This window comes from Gavia stellata, chromosome 2, assembly GCF_030936135.1.
Source record: "Gavia stellata isolate bGavSte3 chromosome 2, bGavSte3.hap2, whole genome shotgun sequence".
Taxonomy (NCBI): Eukaryota; Metazoa; Chordata; class Aves; order Gaviiformes; family Gaviidae; genus Gavia; species Gavia stellata.
In genome coordinates this window covers 60,861,726-60,880,346 of record NC_082595.1, presented here as the reverse complement: position 1 = coordinate 60,880,346, position 18,621 = coordinate 60,861,726, and the positions used below count along the sequence as shown (strand labels likewise).

General features: G+C 43.5%; 1 protein-coding gene across 3 annotated transcripts in view; it reads right to left on the bottom strand.

The window, feature by feature from the left end:
- Positions 1-708: 708 nt before the first annotated feature.
- Positions 709-18,621, bottom strand: part of FYN (FYN proto-oncogene, Src family tyrosine kinase) — an 80,837-nt gene continuing 62,924 nt past the window's right edge. For all 3 annotated transcript variants that reach the window (XM_059835750.1, XM_059835749.1, XM_059835751.1), the window contains exons 12-13: positions 11,163-11,294; positions 709-2,039 (exon numbers count right to left, since the gene is read on the bottom strand). In XM_059835750.1, coding sequence (XP_059691733.1) covers positions 1,831-2,039; positions 11,163-11,294 — 341 coding nt within the window. In that variant the 3' untranslated portion in view covers positions 709-1,830. The remainder of the gene's footprint in view (positions 2,040-11,162; positions 11,295-18,621) is intronic.

Sequence of the window (18,621 nt, the reverse complement as noted above, 5' to 3'; positions counted from 1 at the left end):
GAAAATGTGTGAATATTCAGAATATGAATTCACAATCTAAGTATTAAATAATTAAAAAGTTTCAGCTGTCAGGAAGTCTTACTTGGTTGCAATATTTTAAAGCAATAACAGCAATACAAGGCATAGAAAATCTTTTCCTGCAACACTTGTAAAGTATTCACGTTAAATGCAACAGAACTATTAAAGAATAAACTGCTTGTAGAACAGAGAAATGAGAGACTAGCTATGCATTCAACCATCTTCCTTACAGTTGAACTCCAGCTGTTTAAAAACATATTGACATCATCATTTGGAAAATTGTGTCCCGTAGGTAACTGGTCTGCATACTCCTATGAAATATGATGCTCCAAATGGCATGACACCCCTTCTTGAAAAGATTTTATCTCATCTCCACCATTATCTCCACAGTTTAAACAAAAGAACAACTATCCAAATGTAAAATGCTCTTTTTTTAATTACTAAATTAAGAAAGTTAAACAGTTTTAAAATGTAAACTTGCAAATAAACCATAACAAAATGTAATTAAGACTTTAAAATTTGCAACTCAGTATTAAAAACTCAATAGAAATAGAAAGGAATTTTTTTTTTTTGGTTAAACGTAAGTAATTCAAGGCTGGTACAGACAACTGAAAAGGTAATACTTTGTTCTGTGCATTCCCCCATGAAATGTAAAGAAGTGCATAGTAATTCCACTGGAGAACTTGCAGACACAGAGAAAGTAATTTCATTAGCAGTACAGGACATTTAACACACTTATTTTACAATGGAAAAATGTTACACATAAAACAGAAAAATCCTAGTTGCATGACCAACAGTTTAGCAGGTGGACATGGCTAAAATGCTATGATTTTAAGACCATCTGAATGTGGTTACACTGTTTAATAAATCTTTTTGAAACATTTCAGTATACATGTTTTGATACAAGAAGTCCTTGCAGTTTCAATTTTCCAGTTCAAACGGTGGTGGTGTAGTTTTCTTGCTTTAAATATGTTCGTTTTAATTTCAAGAACAAATCATCACACACTTGTCAAACATTGGAAACGTTACTGTAAATACAGCACATGATTCCTGAAAGAGCAAAGTTACAACCATCTACAGGTACATAATCATAAACAAAAAGTGCAATCCAATTTAAAAAAATCATGCTTGGCAAAAGCCAAAAATTAGATCACTGGCTTTCAGAATCCCACCAGTGTTTTCATGTCTGCAGTAAAATTATCGCTTTCTGGGTACTGCTGCAGCAGGATTCATTCAATTCCAAATGAGTTTCCTCTGCAATAGCACCCATATACTGTATGTACAGGTATGTATATATATTATATATATTTTATATATAAAAAAGCAAAAAACCAAACACCTGTCCTGATTTTTTTTTTATTTGTTAAAACATGAAAAAAAATGTTTTAGACAAAGAGGCCACTTCTGGAAAATAATACTTTTAGTTGAATCAGGAGAAGACTAGTTAAAATCACATAGGTTTTGCGTTTTAAAAAAAGGAAAGCACTAGGATCAGTTATTGGCACTGAGTTACTATTTACAATGAACAGAGGTTTTGCAGTTTACGTAACATCAATACAATGCAGTTTTGGAGTCTTTGATTAAGAAAAAACAAGTGTTTTTCTCCTTTTCATCCAGGACATTCAGATTATTAGGACAAGTGGTTGTAGGCAAGGGCTGCAGAAGTTCCCAGCTTCAGCCCCTCCTGTGCACGGTGGTGCTGGAAGATACTGCACTCTGAAGAAGCTGATCACGGAGTTGGAAGCTGAAGGGCAGGTGGGGCAGGGCTGAGAAACACCTGGTAATTCATGACAGTGTCTGGAGACCAGGGCTTTACAGGTTGTCACCGGGCTGGTACTGGGGTTCTGTTGCAGTGAAGTAGTCTTCAAGGAAACCCTGCAAATATTCAAAAGTTGGACGCTCCTCTGGGTCTTTTTTCCAGCAGTGGATCATAAGCTCGTGCAAGGAGATGGGACAGTCCTGAGGACATGGCATCCGATAACCACGTTCTACTTGCTCCAAGACTTCACGGTTATTCATGCCTGTAAAGGGCAGACAAATCCACACTGTTAAATTACAGGAAAATTAACCTGAGTATAACTATACCTACAATACATATGGTTTTCTTGATCATACTAATTTCTTTTGGTTCAGACAAGCAAAACAAAACCACCCCAATGTCCTGTTTCAGCTCTTCATCCATTGCAAGGTAACCTGGATTATTTTCTTTCTCAGTAGAGGGTTTTAGGATCCAGTGCTGAGTACAACACTGCTCCCATGGTTACCCTCTTGGCTTATTCACAATGGGCAGGATTTGGCATGTTCCCCCCCCAGCAACAGTAGCTGTGAAATGTATTATGTGAAGTGGATAAAGAAAATAACAAATACTATTCAAAATTCTAGAAATGAAGATGAATTTTTGAAACCCTTACACTGAGTGTGGACCTTTCTTGAAGTGCTCTGTGAAGTCACGTTGCAGACACTGCAAGACAAACTCTGCTACTTTGGGCTATGAAGGATGTCCAGCAGCATTACCTTCAACATTGGTTCAGAAGCTTACTACTGCTGCTGATCTGCACTCCCTTGATCTGTGCTGGTTGGTATTGTTTCTACCATATGCCACTCTTTCATCCCAACCCAGAAAAGAACAAAGTTGCTCAGAAGACAAGTCAACTGCCAAGGAAAACGGCTCCACTGCAGAACCATAGCTCTCTCTCACAAAAGGTAAAAAGTTGTATTACCATCATGCTTGTCTCTAAGAGGCAAGCCATGCCCTTTGCTACCTTGTCTTTTCTATACAACTCCTTCAACCCTTGATTCCTCTGCTGAAGTGTGTTTCACTGTACTTTAATTGCAGTCAACCTTTCGTTTCAATAGCTCTTCCAGTAATTCTTTTGGCTTTTTAACAGTACCAAGAGTAAGATCAGCACTGCAGGCATGCAGAAGCATTTCAGAGAAAGCATGCACATTGACTGCAAGCTTTGTGGCTTGCCAACTGGCAAGCCCTGCCCCAGTCCTCTGCTGAACAGTATCTGCAGGTTTCACTCCCCTGACTTGGTGGGTCCTGCCAAGCAGCTTTGCCGAGAACTAGGATGAACACTTAAGTTCCTCCATGACTGAATCTAGAAACCAGCACCTTGATGTTGCTCTTCCTGTTAGCTTATCCTCCCTCTGGCTTTCACACCACCATCCTTCCCTGGGTCTCCTTCACTCTGTTCTTTCAGGGTGTCCTCTTGAAGAACTTACTTTCTTTTCCCACCTTCTGGACCCAGGGGATCTTATCTTTTCTCTCTACTCCATGTTTCTGGTAAACTTACTTGTGAGAAATAATTGAACTACCTTCTTCAAAACAGATTTATTTGCGTACTCTACACCTTGACTAGTGGGAATAATATCCTTACGCTGCATGGCATTTAGGCTGGTAACTTAGCTCTGTCCTTGGATTTGTTTTTTACTCTGTGACCTCATGTCCTGGCTTTGTTTAGTTCTTAAAGATGTTTTGAAGGAAGCATCTGCAAAATACAGCCTTTCCTGACCATCCACATCTAGATTCTCATCTCACGTTAGGATTACAAAATACCCTTTCCTCTTATCTTGACAGGGTAATTTTCTCCTGCTGATATCCCTTTGCAATGTCTCTGCAAAGATAATTTTCCTGGTCTGTTGTTGTAACCACTCCTTGCATGGTCTTGCCACTTGTTCTTTGTCGACTACTACGTGAAATACAAGCTGCTTGTCTTCATTTTCAAAGTCTCTCGCAGGCTGCCCCACTAGCATTTACACTGTCATTTGGCCATGTTCTGGTTGATTCACAGTTCTGGTTAGCCTACTGTGGCACCTTTGATTTTCTAAAAAGCACTGATGTGCTGTTGCTTATGCTGCCTGTTGCTCATGGAGGAACCTCCCCAGAAAACTGCCTCATCCTCCTACAAACCTCTCCTTACCATTCCCTTTAGCAGTGATAACTGCAAAAAGAAAGGTTAGATTACTGATTTACAGTATTCCCTATCCTGCAGACCAACACTTTAGCACTGGTTTCTTGTGTTTTATTTATCACCTGCATCCACCCACTGTATTTTTGGTGCTAAATATTTGTGAGTAGGAACAAACACTTTGTACGGCACGTGAAGTGGTCCAAGGTTAGGACTCCACAGAATGATGAAAATAGAGTAATAATGCTCCTCTGCACACAGACTCTCTGCAGAGAGTTAAGGTTCTCCTGAATTATCAACTGCAAACTGATGTTGTTAGATCACACAGGCTCACAAACAACCAGAAAAGCTTGCCACACACTGAACAAACTTTTCGGTGTTCCTCATTATCCAACAGGAACGTTTTCTAACTTATTCTACTTTTTTATTAAATTACAAAACACTGCTAGTGGTCTGTTAATCATCACCAACCCAAAGGCAGCATCAACCCAAACCTTCTGGCCTTGCTGTTTTCAAGATGCTACAAGAAAACAAAAGGTCATTTTGCTCACGTTGTGTTCTCAATATTAGATCTTTTTAATTTGTTTTGAACGAAAAAAATGTGCCCTTTTTTCATATTTTTGTCTTTGAATTGGCTGAATTACCTCCTGTTTTGGGATAAGAATTTCTACTGTGCTTTGCTTCCTTTACATATTAAAGGCAACGAAAATAAGTGTTAGCAGTAACTCATCTATTGTACACACCTAAACCACAAACTGCATTCTTTGGTTTTATTTTGGCAGTGCCCCTTTAAGTACAACATGGGTGGAAGCAACAGCAGTAGAAAAGCTCCTTCCCAACTGATTTGTTATTCTAAGATATCAAATGTTTGGTATTTTTATCCAGTGCATTACTCAGTGCTGCAAAGCACACTCTGAAACTTGATAACGAACTGTATGCTGGAAGAAAAATCCTGAAAGAGAGGGGGGAGGGAAAACATAAACAGCTCTTCACTTCCCTTTTAAAAAAAAAAAGACAGAAAAAAGAACATAAAAGAGACATTGCTGTCTGATATCATAGCAATTTTTTGTCCCTGGAAAGTCAGTGAAGCCAGGATTTGCTCATCACAGTATAACCAAGGAAAATGCCCTTCTTTTCCTTTCTCCTTTCCCCTCCCTCCCAATAAAACCCAGAGATGAAACAAAATCAAGTAATCCTCATATTTCTTGCTGGAATTCATATGTCCAGCAAGCGCTGCAGCACCTAGGACTTGCCAAAGAAATTCTGTTGGTTTTGACATATGCTAGCAATTTAAAAAAGGATTTTCAAATACATTTTTCTTCAAAATTGATTGGATTATTAGTCAGACTTATAAAAATAGCAGTGTTTCAGGTCTACTTTTTACCCCTTAAAAGGCCTATTTATGTTTACAAACCTATTATCTAGATTTGCTTATCTTATCCTACAACTTCTAGTGTTTCTCTTTTGATAGCAGGAGCCTGTTGCATCTGCACTTCTAATACCACAGAGAGAATATTTGAACAGTCTGTACAACTCCTCTCTCCTAATGAATACCCGAGAGTTTCAACTATTTTGGTAAATAATAAATGAAATTCTGCTTGCAGTACACTTCTAGACCCTTAAAAGATCATCCTAAAATCCTTAAATCTGCGGAATAAACTACTCAGCAGTATTATTCTATAGACTACAGCTATTTCACCTGCTTGAAAATCAGTTAGTGCTCATGATGTTTCTAGATCTACCTTTGGACCAAGAAGGAAACACCCAATTTCCAAAAGATGGCTTTTCCATTAGCTTTTTATTCCCTGAGAAAAGCAAAAATGAAATAACCTCCCTCCATCCAGCTTTATTAGTGAAACCTCCAAAAGTCTTAGGATGCCACAGGTTATGGCCACTTTAATGCTCAATGCAATAAAAATCTACTGCCCATATGGACTGGGGACAGGAACGCAGTGCTGCTTGACTTCTTCTAGAAAAGCTACAGTAGTAAGAGTTACTGTGACATAAAAGAGGATGTAAAGTTTCCAGTTGTGGCTAAGGAAAACACTGGAAAGTGCTTTGGAGTGCTCTGAGGAGCTTGATTAGATGGAGCACAGCAGATGTGCAAATAGCACAGATCTGGGCAACGCTGCTCTTCCAGAAGACAGGAAACATTACTGTAACTAGGCAGCATCCCCACATCCAAAGCTAATAAGCTATACGGATTACTTTGGGCAATGTGAAGTCCAGTGAGGACAGTGATGATTTTAAGCCACTTTATTCTTGCTTTCTTCTGTTGGTCTGAGAATTATGCTTCTTCAAGACCCACTGCAAGCTTTCAGATCAATGATCAAACTAATACAGACACAAAGGCTTAAAGTAGGACTCTTAAAACAACAGCTCAACTGCTGTCCATCCCCAGAAATGCTGTATTTCAGATTCTCCAAGAACCCAGAGCAGTGCCTCTGCTCATGTTCAAAGTTTCCTCAGACGTGGACATCTTGGCCCTTACAGTTGAGAAGGCAAAACTCTGTAGTCCTCCAGAGCGGCTGGATCACATTGGCACTCAGAACATGCTCTCAAAAGAGAGAGGTACAATGGAGACACGTTGATTTTTGGGTTTTGTTCAGTTTAATCTAGAAGCAGAATTCCTAACTTCCATGGACAGCCCCAAAGAAAAGCCAGAGGTGAGGGCACAGGGATGGGATATGGGGCTTAGACAGGGAGATTATTCCATATGCAGGCACGATAGTGCACTGAAGGGAACAGGAAAGCAGACCCTGAAGGAAGACAACCTTTAAAGCACAATGCTGTTCTTACTGAGTACAATATGCACCTAGTTATTTCTGTGCAAAAGTAGTTAACGAGTTTTAAAAATCTGGAAGTCATGCCACTTCATTTAGAAATTAAGGCCTGAAAACCCCCAACAACTCCTCATCCTCAAAACACCCACAAAGCTAGGCTATCAATATCTGTTGGAGGGTTTTTTGTCTGTTTTTGGTTTTTTTTTTTTTTTTTTAAATAAGTTATTATTTGCTTGGTATAAGAGATGCAACTTTGAGCTACAGCATTTGTGAGTGGAGCTTTCCTGCTTACAAAGAAACCCACCCGAGCTTATCTGTGCTATGTGCTGAGTACGCATCTCTCTCAACTCCTTATCTACCATCCATGATGACGGTACGCACGCATATGCTGGATCACTGATGCATACTCGGCCCCAGCCTTGGGCATTGTACCATGTGCTCTCTGGCATCTCTCCCCTCCAGGGATGAGGAGGCTGAACACAGCTCCCCAGGGACTGCAGAGCTGCTTGGAGGCCAAACTCAAAGACCTGCCTGGCTGGAAGCAGCAATGTGGGTGGCATTGTGGTGGCTGTCACACCAGACATAAAATATAAATGCTCTTGATGTGACAAGTGTAGCAGAAAGCGGAAGGGGCAACTTCAGAGGTCCTTGTTCAGTGCAGCTGAGATTTTTGCTTATCCAAAAGGCAACGTGTTAAAAAACCCCAAATTCTCTGACTACTGCTAGAGAAATGGAGCCTCCTACTCTTAAAGTCCATTAAAAAACCCAAAACTAAGATCCAAGGGGGATTTGTGAAAGGGGGAAAGAAACAGACACTGAAAAAGGTTGACTACGCAGACTATTTTTTAAACTTGGCTCTTCTTCTGCCCATACATAGATTTTATTTCCCCACTATAGTGGTGGAAATAGAACCTCAATGCCCAAAAAGACTCTGAAAGTTGCTTATTTCAATCTGCTGCCTTGTGAAAAGAAGGGGAAAGCATTAGGGAAGGCTAGGAAAAGCACTAATAAATTAGTTATCATAGCGGTCCATTACGTCCATTGACCGAGAAGCAGGCTTGGCTGAAAGATGAAGACACCTGTCAAAAAGTCAGTCTTGCTTGTGGGAGCTATAGAGTCTGGGACAAGGCTTGATTATGAACTCTAGCCTGATATTCATCTCTGCCAGCAAAATCTTTACTGCTCACATGTCCCGCCACTGCTCCAGCCTCTCTTCCAAAATGGGGCATCAGGACAGGAACTGGTTGAAATCTGGGGGACAATGAATGCCAAGTCCTGTTCCACACAGTCTGTTCTCCTCTTATATACCGCCTGCCTTCTTCTGTCCTCCTTGTTGTGCTTCTCCCTCCTTCTACACAAGCTTAAAACAATGCCTGGTTCTCCAAGGCATGAGGTACAGTGCCCTGCAGGCATGGTTACCACCACAGGACTGGGGTGTGTGCTATAAGTAACCTCTTCGGGCACTAAGATCTTGTCAAGCAAGAGAGCAATCCCTTTGTCTGAGGGCCTCACCCCCCTCCCCCTGGCCTGCTACAAGCTGTAAGCAGGAATATCAGGACAACATGCCCACAGCTATTTCAGAAACTGGGTATTACAGCAGAGTGACAGCTCCATGACCCTCTTTGTTTCAAGGCTGACCCTTTCCAGAGCTTGCAAATCCACATGCCTTAGGTACCAAAATAGTTGGCAGTGCTTACAAACTGCGTTCTCTCACCTATAGGTTGTCTGCTTGGGTGAGGAGAGCTGAGTTTTGCCTCTCAGGGTGGTGGAACACCCATCTTTTCCTCCTCGCGCAAGCCATGCCGCGATGGCAGGAAAAACCCTGTGGGTGCAACTGAACCCAACTCCCCGCTCCAGACAGGGACCTGAGTTCGTGAAGCTTTATCCTTCCAGGAGGTCCTTCTTCTCCCCAGCATGAAGCAGGAGATGGATGATCCTTTCTGTGTCAGGGGAAAATAGAGTCTTTTCTGAGGTTCTCAGGAGGTCTTTGTCACCTTGGGAACTCCGAGCCCTCTTTTCAACCCACATGCAAAGACAGACCCTTCTGAGAAGGCCCCAGTTCCCCTCCACCATTGCCTCAGCCTATAAAAGCTTTCCCAGTTAGGGTCTGGGGAATAAGACCAAATTGAAATCTCTAAAGACTTTGGAAATTCAAATCTAAAATAGAGGCTGCCCTTAGGTAAAACTGACAGAGAGGGGAGCGATGGTGACCATGAGAATGGCTAAGGCCTCCTGGCTGAGCAAGGTGAGAGTCCCGGTGGGGATGAAGGGCCCTGGGGTAAAGCTCGGGCAGGGCATACCGAGGAAGTATGTGATCATCCAGAAAATTGCTGACTCTGTGATATGTAACACACAAAAAGTTGCTTCCAGCTACTTGATGTCTTCCTAGCGTGGGTGGGGGAGAGTGAGCCGGAAGGACTTTCAGTGTGTGAGGGTTTTATGTAGTGAGGGATGAAAGGGGAGGACAGTCCTGAAAGAGGAGAGGCACTGCTAGTTTTCTTTGATGTGCTCAAACTGCCACATAGTAAAACTGTCCACATTTTCAGGACACAGACCATGCCTGAGATTTCTGTCATGGGTCCTACAAGAAGTTATATATTGCAAGCACTTAAATGCACATCCAGTGGCCTCCTTCTCCTTCAGGGACGGAAAGGAACTCTTGGGAAGTGCAGACGTCCTCTGCTGCCATGGCCAACACTGTGTCCAGTCACAAACTTATGAGTTAACATGGGGCTTAGGCAGTCGCTTTTGCTCGGAATAGTATTTTTCCTCTGTGTGTGCATGTGTCCATACTCATGCACGTGATAAGAGAGAAGGCTAGTCACTAAGCATCGCTGCCCCACCAATGTGGAGCTCAGGGAAAAAAATTCACCTTAACTCTGCTGGCGAGAGCCCCTGCGCACACACTCTGCTAGTAGCCACTAGGAATTTCCTCTTCCTGCAGCCCAGCCAGGAGCATTGCCCACCCTCTGGGAGCAACACCGTATCAGCTGAGTCTTACACATCTTCTTTCTGTCTTCGACCTTTGCACGCCATGCCATGACTGAATTTAACCCTCAATAAACCCACGGAAATCACGGCTCTCCCACGCCACTGCCAGTAATCCTCATGGCAAGAAGACTTTGGTGCCGGCAACTGACACAGCCACTCTACGTGGTGGCACATCCACTTTAACTGCTTGGGGAAGTGCTAGGCAGAGGGACTCATCCATCCCACAGAAACATGTCATCTCGCTTTCTGCTACCTCATTCTGTTGTCACAGTCACTGCTTTGCTAAGCTGCTCCCTGTTAATCATGCCAAAAATCACTGCTGATCATGAGAAGCCTTCCAGTCCCCCTGTTCTCTTCCCAAATATCAGCTACTGGCTGCTAGGCACTAGGAAAGTTGAAATTCTAGGTAAAACTCTGGGAGTTTAGTTTTGTGAGTTCAGCCTTCTGAAGTGGCGTGAGATACCACAGGATAAACTGAGCTCCACCTTGATGATCTTCCTGTGCAATTTGATGTATGGATATGACTGCTTGATTGTGGCACAGACTGGAAAATTGAAACTGCTTTAAGGCACTTTCCATTAAATCAGCTGCAGTGCACACAGCCATACTGGTGAGTATTTAGACTTCTTTTTTTTAATAAAAAGATTAAAGATGCAGCTAGATGCCCTGTTGTTAGTATCTGTGCTGATAAGAAAATGAAGGGATTGAATTCTTTTCAATGTAATGCACTGCTTTCATCTCACCCCTCTCCACCTGAATGCTTACAATCTTCAGGGGGTCAACAGAATGAAAAGCGCTTTCTGCATAGGCAGATCCAATCACTCCTCCTACAAATCTTAATCCATCGGATACTTGGCAGGGTTTCAACAAAGAGCCATGGGGCCTCCGGCTCCCCCATGCAGAGAATCTGGCCCCAATGTGACCCTGGCATGAGCTCCGGCCTGCACATTGCAGAATTATTTTCTTTCCTTTCCATCCATCTTGAAAGCAAGGACTGAAATTTAAGAGTTTATAAAAAAGAGATTTGGTAATACCAGACATTCAGACAGTCATCAAACCTTGCAGAGAACCAGACTGACAGAATAAATGGAGTAATGCTACTCTGGGTGTTTAACTGTTGATGTCTTAAAGTGAATGCAATATAATGGAGAGCTGTTTGGTCCACAGTATAGTAATTTTACATTGCTTTCATTATTATTAGAAAGTATATTAATTGAATTGAGAACAATTAAAAAAATTAGAAATGAATATGTTGGATTTTCTGTCCTCTTGTCACTTTTATCATGACCATCACACAGCAGCTTTCAGAGTCAGGACCGTTTTCAAGCATACGCAGACCTTATGCATGATAACAATTCTCCTTTGAGCCCAATGAAAATAAGCAAACATTCCAATTTAAGCATATGGCTCATTCCCACTCCTTTCCCCAGGTGCAGAAGGGCTCATACTGTTTTCTTACCTGGGTATGGCACTCTCCCTTTTGTTACCAGCTCTGTCAGTAGGATCCCAAAAGACCACACATCCGACTTTATTGTGAACCTTCCATACAATGCCGCTTCTGGCGCCGTCCATTTAATGGGAAACTTTGCACCTAATGAAAGAATAAATGAGTCTTAATCAAAATAGAGACAGAATCAAAGTACCAGTTTACAGGTGACTGTTTTTTTCTGTGCACGGGACAGAGCTGCAGGCAAGTGTTAACGAACAGCTCCATGGAATACACTCAAGGAGGATGGGTGGGTGGAACATGTAGGGCAGAATGAAAGACTTAGCAGGGAAGGGGTGGGTTTGTCCCACATCCCAAGAGAAGGCTAAGACATTTTAATTCAGGTTTGAAGTTTTGTAAGAGAAAAAAAAGTTTTAAAAACCAATAAGCCCAATATAATAGAAATTCTTTCTCGCAAAGTGTTTTAAATTAACATTTCCCTGTGATATTTGCAAGTCAAACACAGTTAGCACATACGAATAGAAGTGAGATTTATTAGAAATGTACCTCCCAGTTTCCCTGCTCAAGCTGAGAAAAATGCAAAACAAACATGGTAAAAACATAAATTAAAAACAAACCTAATATTTCATTAGAAACATGCAAGGACTTAAAAGTAATACTGCCATTCGAGTTGCTTGGAGTGCAATGATGTCAAGGCACAGCTTTGGCCTGTGATTTATAGCTTGACAGTGTACTTTAAGCTCCTGGCACTGAAAAGCCTGTAGTGCCTTAAATACGTGCAGTTCTAATGTGCTCATCCATCATCAGAGCTTGCAGGAGCCAGTTGTGGTAAGGATGGTAAGATAACAAGCCTTTAAACACTGATTTATTTGCTTTTCCAATCATTTACTGTTTTCTTAGGGAAAATATTTTCAATATGACTTTAAAGAAAAGTCTTGTGGTAATAATTAACTCGTAGTATGTATGACAAAATATGCAGACATTTCCCTGGTGCCTTGTATTAACATAAAGGCAAAAGAGTTGCATTGCTTATTGCTGATCCCTAGTGACAAACACTCTTGAATTTGGAAACACACTGACTTTGACTTCTCACCACCCTCTCATAAAAGTTCCCTTAGCTTTCAGGAGGAGTGTGGAAAGTGTAACAATGTGAAGTTATGGCACGCTTTACAGTTCCCTGCCGGCGCTGTTCTGCCATCACCTCCAGCACTCGATGCCCCGTATCTTCTGCTCTATGCTGCAATCTGACTTGACTCAGAGTACAAAGTAAATGTGGTAATTCTCATCTCCTTACTTAGTAAAACATCACGTGTGCTAGAAGTTTTCCGGCTCTACATGTAAGTGATCCTAAGAGAGAATATTACTCACCAACAAATGCGTTTTTCTAGGGAAAATTGCAGTTGCTCAAGATAGTCTTGCTAAATTAAAGGACGCAAGACAAAGTTTCAAATCCCTAATGCCTGAAGTCAGGAGTCTAGTTAAGCATCAACACATCAGTTGTTTGATTTGCAAATGTGCTGGAGGGTTTGTGGATGTCTATTCACTCTCAAAAAAGTCTGCCTCTTCTGTGTTTCCATTAGTCGATATGCAGGCAGGAGCTAAAATTATGGTGCTCGGCTTTGGCCTCAATCTCCCTAACTTACACTTCTTCATGGGACCAATCTTAGTTTACAAGACTCAAGATCTGCTTCATCTTCTCTTAAAATTTGCCTTCGCCACTATGTCTGAGATCTCTGCAGCAGCAGCCTGCCATCACTTGAGCCTCTGTCCTGGAAGCTGGCCCTGCTCCAGCAGCACCAGCAGCCACGTAGGGTTGGCAGCCGGCTCCCCCAGCCACCGGCAGATCCTGGGGCTACACAGCCCTTGCCAATCCCTGGAAAAACTGCAAGACGGATACATCTGAGGGTCGGGTTCCCTAGGCCTACAGTGCATGGCTTTAGATGGGCTTATGCAGGCATGCCTTGAATATGAGGGCTAATGTCCCTCTGCTCTCTCATACCTGCAGCTGAGATAGTACACAAACCCCATGCCAGCTGAACAAACAGCTCCAGGCTGGCCAGCAGCCTGAAGGCCTGGACGTTGGCTGGTGGTGTGTGAGATAGCCAAGCATGAGGGTTTGCTCGTTTGCTTGTTGCACACATTTTATTCAACAGTTTGCTGGTTTTTTTTAAAATCAGCTGTGTTTTTCTGAGAAGCTGAGCCAAAGCTGGTCTAATTCCCTTGTGCTTCGTACTCAGATCCAAAGGTAGCAACCACCCACAACTCATCTTTGGAGGAAAGAAATCTCTTCAGACTCCTTTGTGGCCAATTCCCTTGGTATTTTTGCCTTCCTCATCTACTGCTGGTGTGGCATCAGGAGGTGAGTTATGTGGAATGTCCAGGGACCATGGGAAGATGAGAAGCAAGGTAAGTAGGTGAGAAGGGGGGACAATTCCAGCACACCCCTCTTCCTGAGAGCTAGAGCAATACAAACCCCATTGGACTGTGAGGAGCACTGCTGGAGAAAACAAACAATCTGTGCTGCAGATTTTCCAATGACAGGATAGCTACTCATTACATTTCTATGTTGCCCCTGCCGTGGGTGATTCTTTGGCTAGAACAACTAGTAAAAAAATCACATGTTCTGTATTATTTTGCAGTATTTCCTGAACTTTGGTTTGAAGTGATAGATGGGGAGGAGGAGAAGGGAAGGTTGGCAGACAGGTCACTAGCAGAGCCCTGCCTCATGGTTTTCTGGCCCTGCAATGCATGCTGGAGGCTAGATGGTCCAAGAGATCCCACAACCCAGTATGGCAGAGCCATCAGTAAGGGGAAAGCAGAGACCAGTGAGGACGGTTGCAGGTACAACACATGCAGAGCCATAACACAAAGAAGTCACACACACAGAGCTTGTGTGAACAAGGATAAGCAACAGCAAGGGCGAGCAGCACTTTCTGGGCACCATGACAAGCTACTTGTGCTTCCAGAAGAGCCCAAACAGGTGGCAGCATCACTGCTACAGCGTGAGCAATGCTGGGTGTGTGTGGGGGTCTGTGTGTGTGCTGATCACAAAAACATTTTGCAGCGACTAACAGGGATCTCCTCAAGGTGCTGCCTCCCATGTAATGTCTGGCACTGGAGTCACAGGCAGCGCACTTCTGTGAAAACACAAAAATCCCCAAACGTGTTGAGCACTGCTCTGAAGCCTCCCGATTGCTACAGCTATACGAGGTGCATGGCTTCTGACTGACACAGTCTCTGTACTCACTGTCTTCCCAACACACCAATTAACACACCCCCCCCCCCCCAATGCCCAGGTCTCAGCAGCTTATTAAACAAGCTGACTTTGTGCTGCAAACAAATTACAGCATCAGATCACCAGATAAAATGCGTATTACTGACAAGCATGTTAATAAATATGATAAGCCAAATTACCCCAGCTGACAAGGCAGCCTAACTCCTACTTTGAAGGCAGATTTTACATCAGTGGGGGGGATTTGTCTCTTTTTTTTGCTGGAACTCGTTTCATTGCAAACTAGCAGGTCAGTAACTCCACACATACAAACCAACTGTGTGCTGCGTTCATTAGGTCAGGATAGCCTGTCTTTGCCCCAAAGTGAGGTACTAATCTGCAGCTTTTATCTCTGTCCCTTTTTTGAAACATTTCAGCCTGGGGAAAGCCTTTTTTGGGTTTCTGCACTGCTTGCAACCACATCAAGCCAAAGCTGCTCATACAATTTACTGTTAGGGCAGCCAGCCCTGCCTTCTATCTCTGAGGATTTTTGTGAGGCTCAACCCCGTTCTTGGGATCTTGGCCCAGCTCTGCCCAGGCATTCACACAAGTTATCTCCCAGGAGGATTTCCTTGGGAAAAATCAATCTGTGGCCCTGCTTTAATTCTTTGTCGGCTATAAGCAGGTCGCGTGATGAGAAGGAGAAGAGGGGGCTGGGATAATTGAGTGACCTTGACATACATCTCTCAGAGCTTTGTTTTTTCAGATCTAAATCTCCACGAGGCAGAAACCTCTGAAATTCATGCCCCAGTGCCACTTGATAATAATCCTGTTTCCGGAAATGCTACAAAGCTACCTCTCGTACCTTAAAACTAAACCCGGTGCAGCACCCCAAGCTCTAAGACACAAAAACTATGGGAATTCTTGGGTTAGTGACCAGAGAACGTAGTGCAGCAGCGAATTGCTCCTGGGGCTGGAAGGGGAAAGCCACAAAAGGTAAAAACAAAGTGCTGAAGCAAGCATGTAACAGGAAACGAGTCAGCCCTGGTAGGCGATGATGAGTGCCGTGTGGGAGGGACTGCGCAATTACATTTTTTGCGCTGTGAGAACGAACATGAAATTACAAGCCTGTCAAAACATCAGCGATCAGAAGCAGGCTCCGCAGGCTCACCCCTCCCCGGGAAGTGGGGGACAAGGGGCGGAACTGCGGGTCTAAACACCCCTCTTGCCCTCTGCCTGCATACCCCCCTTCCCCTTGCCCTTCCTCTTGACCTGGCCACCCTCCTTCTCGCAGAGCAGATGGCATCTCTGTAGGATCGTTATGAGTGATCCCCCTCTGGGACCCCGGGGGCTGGCTGTTGAGAAGCAAGAGTCCTTCCTCCTATCCGCTCCATGGCTCGCCTGGGGAACAGCAGGCAAAGAGCAAGAACAAAGCCCTGGACATTACAGCCTGCAGTACAGTCAGTCACGAACAAGAGAGATCTGATTAGCTGGTGAGCTGGGAGCCAAGTCTCTACAAAAGGAGTGGGGAGAGCCTGGAAGGGTAAAAAAATCTCTGCTCATTTCTAGGAAATCAAAATAAGAAGCATCACTTTTTTTTAAGCAGGGCAGGAAGGAGATATTTCTAAGTGTTAAGGAGGCAAAAATTATCTAAGAGTTTACAAACACATACTAGAGCTCCCAAAATAGCTCTGACTTGTCTGGAAGGCATCAGAAAGATCCTTATTGTTTCATGTGTACTTGGAGCCACATTGCTGCAAGTGCTCCCAGTGTATGCGGTAGGAACAAGGCCTGGAAAATAACTGTGCTCTTTTTTTATTAAGGCAATTTTAAATTTGTATCAGCTGCTGCTGCTTAGAATAGTAACAACTCTTCCCCAGCAACTCTGGAGCACTCGGCACATTCCACAAAAATGCCATGTGCTTGGCCAAAACTTCACGTAGCTGCAAACCAGATCAGTGTAAGGGTAGCAGAACTGCATGGGAAATCCTATGTTGGAGGTGATGGGAAGTTTCTCTGTCCTGTAGGACACCAGAGGTTTTAAGGCTTGCCTTACAGGACTGACACAAGCATCATCACCGATGGAAGGAAACAAGACTGAATGCCCGACACTGTGTGTGTGGGAAGATGTTGCAACAGCAACAGCCAAAAGAAGCAAGCCCTGATGGTGCAGGCTGCAATACAGTCCACCAGTGTAGCCTTTAAAATGGGCGTCACTTTAATAGGCATGTTTTTCCACTTTGATTACTCACTTCCTCTAAAAGCAAGAGGAGCCAAATGCTCATTACAAGCCAAGAACTTTTTTTGTATCATTTAATGGCAGTGTATAGCTGCTAGTCACACACTTTAAATCATTAGTGGTGTGACCATCTCTTTCCTTCCTGACGATTGCTGAGAAATGGCAGTGCAGACAACGAACTGCTTTTTATTTACCTCTCATAAATCAGGAGCAGTCAGGCCTCCTTTGTTCAAATCAAAAAGAAAATAAACCGGTCCGTAAAACGTTACCACGAGGCTGAGTAATACCCATACAGGTTCAGGAATCCTGCACTCTAGCCCACTGGGGCTCAAAGTATCCCCATCTGTTTCCTTTCAAAATATTTAATTGGAGACAAAAGTGACAGTGGGGGAAGGGAGCAGGAGATCAAGCAAGGCTGGAGAAAACCACCTCTGCCCCACGCCGACAATGAGCTCTGTACTAACACACTTAAGCCAAGAGAAGGATGACTGCTGAGGAGAGTGGCCAAAGGCTTTAATCTTCAGATTTCATAAGGCAAAACATTTCCTTTCTCCCACAGGGGCTGCCAGCCTGGAGCGCTCCCCAGCCCCCTCCCCTCCGCTGGCCAGGCTCTCCTCCCGTGTCAAAATTCCCACTGAAGCAGTAGTCAGCTAGATAAACAGAGCAGTCCCCAGATGCATCCCCTTGGAGGCTGAAGTAATAGGTCATGGGAAACAAGCAGAGGCAACCATTTCCTTCTGATACTGTGGTCTCCACCAAGCAACGCTCAAACTGAAGTTTAACTAAACAAACGAGGACTGAATCCCACTCGAAGAAAAATTCCAGTGGCACATTAGAAACCATGCTTCTTCCTCAATAAATTAAAGGTCCTAGGCTCACCCTAGGTGCCTTGGAAGCCAGGTTAATTGCAATGAAATGTAAATCGAGGGTGTGCTGCTTGGTCAAAAATGCACCCCTCCCTAGAACAAGCTACCACTTAAGAAAGGGTCAAAAACCCATTAGCGAAAGTAGGAAAACCTTTCTACAGGATGCCTGTGATTACAGCTCTTTGGGTCTCTCTTTCAAGGAATTCTGTAGCTCTGAAGGACTTAAGCCTGACCCTGAGGTCATAGGAAGGAAGTATTGTCCATTGCCCTAAAGTATGGGAAAGATGGGTGAGTCCTCCATACTTGCACCATGAGATGAAGCGAGGCAAACATGATTCAGATCTCCTGATCATCAGCGATGCAGGTGAAAAGCCAAACTACTTCTTCCTCCCCAGACATTTTTTCCACAATACAAGTGATTTCTGCCGTGGAAGAAGGGCAGGAGACACCACAACTACACTCCCTCTCCCTGCCAGTCCCGGTGTTACACTTTTCTCAGCTCAAAGTCTTCCCACCCAAAATCCAATCATTTTTATTGTCTTCAAAAATCTAAGCTTCTCCTCAACATCAGTCAGGCAGGTTTTCACAGCTTTCTAACATGCGAAGAGGGCAAAACTATTCTGAGATATTTAAACCAGGAAGCGAACAGGTCATCAGAGGATTTCCTAGGGATCAGGAGCCTGAAGAGATCTGGCCAGAAGTAGGTCACATACTTGTCTATTAAACCAAATAATTAGTCATGTCAAACTATACGTTGGGTGGTTTCCAAAGGGAACAAAAGACATAGCAGTAAACCAGACAGAAATGGAGATAATACAGGACACTGTTTCAAAGCCATTTTGCAGACTGGAACCAGCTGCCTTGTTCAAGGAAAACTCTTCTCGTTTTACACAGGGGAAGGGCAAGCAGTCAGATTTCTGTCTACCAGAGTCTGAAGACACTCTTGTTACTCTGGAGAGAATGACACGAGGCTATTTTTGCTAGCAAGGAGCAATACCCATCTTCAGGCTGAAATCAGTAGTGGTTAAATCTCTGCATTAACACCTACCACAAGTTCTTCAAGGCCCCCCCTCGCCCAAATAATCAGGCCTAGCTGTTCGAATGTCAAGCAGGCAACTTTTAGGGTGGGTGCAGCCTGTGGTCCACATCCCTGTG